The sequence below is a fragment of the Pholis gunnellus genome (genome assembly GCF_910591455.1).
Source record: "Pholis gunnellus genome assembly, chromosome: 7".
Taxonomy (NCBI): domain Eukaryota; kingdom Metazoa; phylum Chordata; class Actinopteri; order Perciformes; family Pholidae; genus Pholis; species Pholis gunnellus.
The window spans coordinates 26,054,538-26,063,601 of NC_136533.1; the positions used below are offsets into that span (position 1 = coordinate 26,054,538).

The 9,064-nt window shown below is 40.0% G+C and overlaps 1 protein-coding gene across 1 annotated transcript; it reads left to right on the forward strand.

The window, feature by feature from the left end:
* The first annotated feature begins 2,504 nt into the window (after positions 1–2,504).
* LOC306698870 (uncharacterized protein) lies at positions 2,505–7,770 on the forward strand. Its single transcript, XM_079163361.1, has 3 exons — positions 2,505–2,741; positions 3,533–4,170; positions 7,158–7,770. The coding sequence occupies exons 2-3, from the start codon at positions 3,607–3,609 to the stop codon at positions 7,743–7,745; spliced, it is 1,152 nt and encodes a 383-aa protein (XP_079019487.1). The 5' UTR covers positions 2,505–2,741; positions 3,533–3,606; the 3' UTR covers positions 7,746–7,770.
* Positions 7,771–9,064: the final 1,294 nt, after the last annotated feature.

Sequence of the window (9,064 nt, forward strand, 5' to 3'; positions counted from 1 at the left end):
GTATTCACTTTTTTGTGTGTGCAGTGTGACATAAAATAGAGAAGACAAAAATGTATTTCAAATATCTACTTATTTATTATGTATATATGTTATATTATTCTTATACTATATGGTTTAAATCGTTATCGGCACACTTGTATTCTGACCTGTGGTACAGATGCCTGACTTGGAGGCCAGAGACTTGTATCAGCCTTGGACGGTGCCCTCGGCCGATCCAAGACCTGCTCATTGTGTGGTTTCAAGTAAGGGCCTCTCTGCCATCTCACCCGGTACTGGAACACTGCCTCATGCTGTAATGGCTGGAAAGGAGAAGATGAGCAGGTTAAGTCTCCCAGCCACAATGGTTCCACTGAAACGCATTGGTGCTCGGACAGTGCCATCAACCCGTGTCCTTGTCTCAAGCAGAAAGCAGAATGTGTTGCTTCTCTGTAAGTCTGTTTGACAAGAGTCGTACCTTATGGGTGTTTGCGGCAGTTTGCTGGCTCACTGCTAGGACATATCCACTTGATGCAATGTTGGGAGTGTTGGATGTTCACAGCCTTTTACCTCGCCTGGCTGCCCAGTGGGATTTGCAAATGTGGTTTTTTTTGGGGGTGGGGGGTCTTTCTCTGCCCACAGAGTGTGCTCGTCTGAGGATAGCAATTTGCAGCACACAACCAGATTATACAGCGTAGTACGTACGAGACATTTTGTTACTGGATTCAACTCAGGTTTATGAAAATGTGTGTAGCCGTCTAATGCCTTATTTGTGCTTGACGCATCTGCGAGGGGTGCGAGTGTCCGCCAAAGCGACTTCACACCATAGACCACAGTGGTGGACCGTCAGGGCCAGCAAGGCCTTCTCTGCTGGCCTAAACAGAATCACAAAGTTATAGCTGTTTTATAATTTAATAATTTTTCTTAAATACACAACATGTATTATAATTTATAAAAATATTTTTCCCATTATCTTATTTTCCCATTGCACAGCTACTGTCATCCTCAGTTGCTCTGCTTCACAGTCCACCAAAAACATTATATTTCCCACAATTTAAGCTTCTGCATTTTCCAAATGCACTACTATTATTCAAACGTATTGTTTGGTTTGTAAGCCTCGTACCAAACGGTTTAATATGAATACGTGTATTGTTAAACCGCTAGAAACAAATAACCGTAGCTGTGGCGCCATCATGAGGTTATTAGGTGGTGTTTCAGCTGCAAGACAGCACTGAAGGCCCAGGTATAAAATGCACGGCCCGCCACTGATAGACAAGTCCTTTCGCAGGAGTCAGTGCAGCAGGTATTTTCTGTGCATGACGGGACATATGGGTGGAATGGACGTTTTATTTAGTTCCTTTAAACCGAGCCCACAGGCAGACCTGTATAGGAGACGCTCTGCGTCATCAAGAGGATGCTACTTGAAGTCAGTCAACCTTTATCCCCGAGCCCACTACTTTTATCTTTCTTTCTTTTTTTGCATACGTAGAATGCCATTGGTGAAAAATAAATCACAATTTAAATAAGCACACGCTTTAAAAAAATTTAATTTGCATATAAAAAATAACAACAGTAAATACATTTAATTATAATGCTTGAGTTGTGACCTCTTCCGCACAATAACACACTATATTAATTGTACAAATGTATTTCAAAATCTGATTAATTTGCCAATTTCGTGTGCCCATACAAGGAATTTGACTCATTCTCTCTTGTTGTACTTTGACAGAAAACTGGACAACAAAACAGAAAAAATAAAGGTAAAGAATTGTCAAGACTGACATAAAATAGTATTTACATTAATATTAATATGATAAAATAAATTTTTAAAAAGCACCAATGACCAACAATGAAATAAGAAATAAAACGTCAATATATACAAGTCAACTGTTCTTATGATACAAATATTGTAAATAAACAAACAATACTGTATGGATGTACGTGGACTGGAGGAATATGTACAGTAGTACACGTAGAGATGTCTATATAGCTACTGTATATACAGCGTGTAGGATGTATATTAACAATGACGGATGATATGTTGATTGATGATGATTATAATCTATATGCAGCAGTGAATATGCTGTTGTTAAAAGGTTGATGTAAGTGTTCATCAGAGTGACAGCCATATTGTAATGTGTAATGTATGTAGGTTGTACGTTGTTGTATGTAAATGGAGCCTATCTATGTTCTGGAGGCACACACTTTGAAAACCAATTCTCCCTTTGGGGATATATATCTTATATCAAACGGAAAAGTCGCAACATTGTGTTATGAGCTCACACCCTCTTAAATCCGATTGAGCTCTTCAAACAACTCGTACAAACACTGTCTTCGTTTCTTCATGGTTTGTGTTTTATTCGCAAAAATATGACTATTGGCATCGAATCAAGAGCAATTGTTATTCTCAACACTTTCAAACATTTCCTCCGCCCGCCCCCGAAGGCGCAACGCCGTGGTACAAATCGGGCAGCCCGACGCACGTTGATGACGCCATCACAGCGAGCCACAATAAAAACAACAACAGATCTAAGCTGTTCGACATACTGAATACTGTTCTTTTCTTACTTTTTAAACTTTTGGATTTCTATAAGTTGCGTTGCAGTTCCTTATACATTCGGATACAACGCAATTTCGAAGAAATGCAACAACTCTGTGTTTTCAGGTTAAATGTTAAACCCCTTTGTCTCCTGTCTGCTAACGTTAGCTTCTAGCAGGTTAGCTTTTTTTAAACTGGGGACGGGAGGGAGCCGCTTTGCCAGAAGGTAAAGAAAATGCAACACAATTTTAATGTTTTTAATAGAGGTATTACATCATGGCTACCCCTGTAAACACCCATGTAAACACACTTGTACTTTGTGTATGTATCTGTGTATGTATTTATGGATGTATTTTCTTTCTTTTCTTTTCTTTTTTCTTCTTTTTTCTATTATAACTTTAAAAAAAAAAAGCCTCAGGTGTTGTAAATTAGCGTTTCGCTACAAACACTTAACACAGTGCCTCTGGTCCTTGTGCATAAATGTATGTTACAATTCTAATGCCACTGTGATGTCCATATCAAATAAAATAAACAACAAACAACAACAACACGACTTCTGTCTCGATAACGGTGCTCAACAGTCGCATAACACCACTGTAAGTTTAAGAACGGTCCAGTTATTCAAGAGAGAAGCCAAAAGGTAACTGTCAGCAAAAGGAGAAGAGATAACCTGACTCATGTTACAAACCGAGGAGTCACTTCAACTGTCGAGGGTAGTAACTTTACACCAATTGGTTGTCGAAACTGGCTCGTTGGTCAACTTTGCAAATATCAAGTTGTTATTCTTATTTAGTAACAACTAAAACTTTCACCCAACCGTGTTTGCACACATTACTTTAAAGGGGATACATCACATGATATGGTATAATTACATTTACAACGTTACCAGTTCAAACTGAACCGCATTCTATTGCACACAGACCACCTAATGAACCAGAGTATGTGTTAGTTATTTCCCACAAGAGAATCAAAATATTACATTCTTTTCTTGTCTGTTTCCTTTCTTTATCTCTATAGAATTCCCCAGGCCAGAGATATTTATGGCAAAGCCAGACCGCAAGACCACCTGGTGGAGATTCTGACCTCCACCAATGACCACCAATATAATTTCATCATCTCTCATCATGTCGCCGCGGAAGAGACCCCTGGTCCCCGTGAGCAGTCGGCGGAAAGCAGCGGACGACCACTTCCCTTTCAACTTCCTGCCGGTGGAGTGCCAGCTGCACGTACTGTCCTTTCTGAACGAGATGGACAAATGCAGCTGCGCCCTGGTTTGCTCGAGCTGGAGCCGTCTCGTCCGCTCGTGGAAGCTGTGGCGGGTGGCGGACTACTCCCGCCGCGGCGTCTTCCACCTGGGCCAGGAGGGGCTGCTGGTTTCCAACCGCGAGTTCGAGAGGTGGAAGGCCTGGGTCCACCATTACACCCATCACCTCATCTCGCGGCGGGCCAGCCTGCTCACGCTGAAGGCCAGCTTTGACCTCGGGGATCGCTGCAACAAGTGGTGCGAGCTGCTGAGTCGCCTGCTGGAGAACGTCCACTGCAGAGACCTCAGCCACCTGGACCTGAACTGGACGTTTACTCTGCTGGAGCCGCTGGACCTCAGGGTCCACTCCAGCTCCAGTTCGCACCAGGACAGCATTACAAAGATGGACCAGGTAACTAGTTTTACGGATGTTCACATGTCCCGATTCCAAAAAGTGATAAATGGCTTTGCTTGATGCACAAATATGTTGTCATTTTCTTCTGTAATGATTGGCTTGTCACTTCCTGTGTGAGAAAATGATGAGGCCTGATACCAATGGGGGCAAATAATGAGAATTTGCACATTTATTCCTCTTCATTGCAGCCCCTCTTTGTATTTGTATCTGATCCTCCTACTTTCAATATACTGCATATACAGAGGGTGGACATAATAAATATAATGTTATGTAATGCTGAAACAAAATTGTTCAACAAAAAATTATCAATAGCAAATGTTGTAATTCAGTTAATCATTTTGAGTCATTATCAGGGCAAAAATGCAAAATATTCCCGCTACTCAAAAGTGAGATGTGTCAGTGTGCGTGCGTGCGTGTGTGTGTGTGCGTGTGCGTCTGCGCGCATGTTTGAGTCAATTTATTGTGTAGATTGAGGCTAGGTAGTAATATGGGACATATATATACAAATACTGTATAAATACTGTATATATATATATATTTATATAATGTACACAATATCCCTATACATTGTATATATATACGTATATATATATATATATATATACATATATATACATACACATTAATATACACACATATGCATTAGAAAAAAATTGTAAATCAAAAAACACGAAAAATGACATCCTATTGTAAGAAAAGCATAATAATAATTCAAGTAGAAGTAATTATGAATTGATATGCCATATATGCCAGCACCACAACAAGCCACCACACAGGAGGACAAGGGGTTGGGTGGAGAGTTATGTGATGAGATTGATTGGGTTTGTCATGTGTGTGTATGCGTGCGGTTGTGCAATGACTGTAGAAAAATAAATAAATAAAAGTAATAGTAAACATACATAAATAACACAAAAAAGATAATAAGAGAAATAAACAGCAATAATGGTAATGAATTATGATAATGATAATGGCATGATAATAATTATTATTATTATTATTATAAGTAATAGTGATAAAAAGCAATAATAATATCAGTACCAAAGAGGAAACACATATACATACACCATGAAAAAAAAAAACGTGTAAGCACCATGAAAAAAATAAAGATCGAAATAAAAAACACATTATTAAATTGATAAAAAATAAGAAAATAATAACAATCAAAAAAATAAGAAAATAATAACAATCAAAAAAATATATTCACAAGCAGTTTAGAGGGAGAGTCAGAAGATAAATAGCTTTAATAATAATGATAGCAATAATAATAACAATTATGATATAATAGTAAGAATTATAATATTAATAACAATAAGTAACAGCAATAATAATAATAAACAATAACACCTAAATAATAGTAATAATAGTATCAATAAAGAGACAGGAGATGGTGATAGATTAGAGGGAGGGGGGTTTGATTGTATGTTTGTTAATGTCATGTACGGAATATTTAGGGCTCATGGTACATGTGTGATAGCAGATATGATGGTGTGCATCTTTATTGTGGATGGTTGATGAGTGAAATTTGTGTGGAATTTAAGAGTTAAGAGTATTGACAAATGGATTCCAAATGAAGTCAGCGGTTTGTTGTTTTAATGAGGCAGATCATTTTTTCATTGATAACTGTTTTGATTTGTAGTGCTGATTTTGTATCTTGATTTCTAGTTCATGAGGATGGTTTTCTTGGCGATAATTAGAGCTATGGAGAGTATTCTACTGGATGGGTTGTTTAGGTTAATGTTGGATGTGTCTCCAAGTAAGCAGAGAGTAGGGCAGAGCGGAATGTGACAGCCCAAATGGAGAGAGAGGTTGTCGGTGATGTTCTGCCAGAATTGTTTAATTGGTGTGCAGTCCCATGTGGCATGCATGTAGGTGTCTGTGGTGTTTTGAGGGCAGGGCGGACACATTTCAGAGTATGTGAATCCCATTTCAAACATTCTTTTCCCTGAGTAGTGTACTCTATGAACAATTTAGTATGGAATGAGTTGCATGTTTGTGTTTGTTGATGTTTGAGTCCAAAAGTCGGCACTGTGGATGATTTGTAGGTCTTGTTCCCATTTTTTTGAAGGAAGGGATATTGTTCGGTCGGATGCAGAGATTATTTTATAGATTTTGGATCGTCATTTTTTTCTTGTAGTGATGTTAAACAGCTGTGATGTTAGTGGAGGAGGATCTGAGTTAAATTATTTAATGTTGATTTTGGTCTGAATAGAGGCTTTTATCTATCTATCTATTTATTTCCAATACCGTAGATAAAGAAATGTACACAGAATGATAACCATCAATTTTGATACTGCAGTGTACCGTTACAACCCTACGTCCATTATGAGTCGATGAGCTTTCTAGCTACTATGGCTAGCAGTAATAATAACTCCCCAAAATGATTAGACAGCACCCTGCATGCTCAATCAACTGCTGCACAAGTCTCCTGTGTAGTGTATAGAAAGCAAAGTTCAGATTGAGCGTGCTGCATAACCACGGCAACACATGTGCCATTAACAGACCTTTATCACAGTAGATTTACCGTGCAATTAACCGCTAGACTACAGCCATCTGTCATTAGTTTCACCAGTGATTTTCTGCTATGGGTCCAAATGTGTGTGCAAACGAAGGCTATGGATGTGATTCACAGTGCCGCGATGCTATCAAGATTTCTTCAGACAGCAAAATGAAATTTAGCTCCAACATGGACAGATTATGGGGGGAAAACGCTGATTCTCATCAAGCAAATGCATCAAAGTCAGTCTGGTCAACTTTTTTTATTTGTGCAAACTTTAAACTATAGAGAAATATGTGAGAAAAAAGCATGCTAGTATTGCTACTGGTAGACAACATTTTTTTTTTAAATGTCAGGAGTGACTTTTTTTGTCTTCCAAAGCGGCTTGGGAGACAGAAATTGGTAACCACTGTTGTAATGTGGCCTCTTCCATAGCAACATGTCTCTGATTACACAGACAATGGTTCACTGCTTTGATTTGATTTTACAGGTGACCAGTTTTCAGGAGCTGCTGACCAAACTCACCCACAGCTGCCCGCGCGTCTCCAAGATGCGGTTGCACTTCGACTGGTCGGACGAGTCTGTGTCGCTGCTCACCCAGTTCCAGCAGCTCCGGGTCCTTGAGCTCAAATACTTCTGGGTCTTTAAAGGGGTGACCCCCACAACGCTGCAGACCCTCACCAAATCCCTACCCAACCTGAAGTCCCTGACTTTACAGATCCTTGTGCCGCTTAGGAACCTGGGCATCTCGTACACCCTGGAGTCTCAATCCCTGGAGTTCCTGGACGTGTCGCCCAGCCGAGGCCTGGTCTTCTCCTGTCTGAGGCTCCCCGCCCTGCGCGAGCTCCGCGCCAAGAAGATCGTCCGTGGCATCACGCTGGACCGGAGGACCAGACTGAGGATCCAGAGCCGGTGGCCTTGCCTGTACCGCGTCCTCCGGGAGGGGACGCCCAAGCTTCAGGCCCTCAACAATGAGCGGCTGCTTCCCACGTGGAGAGAGGACGGCTACGGGGAGCTGTCTGCCATCCTGGAACAGTCCTGTTACTGCGTCCAGCATCTAGACAGCTGGCTGTGGTAGACGACTGAGACGTGAAATGAAGATCATTCCATCGGTGGTCCTTAGCGATGTACTGCTTTTGCACACCAAAGCTTGTCCCCATTTAGATAAACTGAGCATGTTGTCAGGGGGACAAAAAAAGTTTTCAAGTTAAATCAAAGGACTGCAAGTTTCTTCTTTTCTTTTCTAATTCTTAAAGAGGAAGCTGCTGTTACACGTTCGCAAGAAGACATTGATGCACAGCGTGTCTGCAGCTGTTTCATTTAGATTTTCTCCGCAAAGCAAAGGTGCTATATGCTGATTGCTCTGTGTTGCGCTAGCTTGGATACATTCCCACCAGAGCTCTTTACGCTGGTCTACCTGGAGTTGTGGAGATTGCCTTTCAAACAATGATGGAGCGCTAGGAAAAAAAAAAATGTATGTGAAGTTTTATTTTCATTCCTGTTTTACTAGACTTGTTCCGATACCAATACCAGTATCGATAATGCCTCTGATACATCCTAAAATTCTGGATCGTGTACTATGCACCGATCTGATATCACGTTATGATATCATTTATTTATTTACGCAAAACAGAAACAATAAAAAACATGTGCCACTTGTATCTGATCTGATATACTGATCTGTACATTCTGCCTGATCGCACATAGGCAAACTAGGACTACACACCTGTTGTTAAACACTCGTGCACCCCGATGATGCTACATTGTGAACAACAAATCAGCAGAGTTACATTATGATTCAATTGAGTAAAAATTTGTATTAGTTGAAAAAAATGATAACTTCATGTGTTCAAATTCAATTTTGTAAAATGTAGTCTTTGGTGAGAAACTTGAATAAATCCAGTTGTTAGGAGATGTTTTCACAGCAATATAAAATAGATATTACAGAAGGAATTATGACCTTTTAAACTTTTTTGTTTTTAACGTACTGGTATCGGATTGGTATCGGTGGATACACAAGTTCAGGTATCAGAATCGATATAAAGAAGGAATAAATGGTATCGGAACATGTCTACTTTTTACCACAAGCCTCCACTGATTGCTGCTGACAGCTGAAGGGAGTCAATGCTTCTGCAGTTCTCTTTTTTATTCAGCAGAGGTCCTTGTTGTCAACGATTTGGCCTTACAAGGTCTCACAACAGAAACTTGTGTTCACAGAGCACTAGTGTAACATTCAATGGATTCTGATCATTTCAGGGCTTGTGCTCGGGGCCGTCTATGCTCCTCAGAATGTATCGATGTATATGTGAAATTCAGTTGATAATGATGTATGTTTTTGAGTGTAGAACATTTCACATGATTCTTCTGTGATTGTCACTGTATTCAATCTTAACTGTC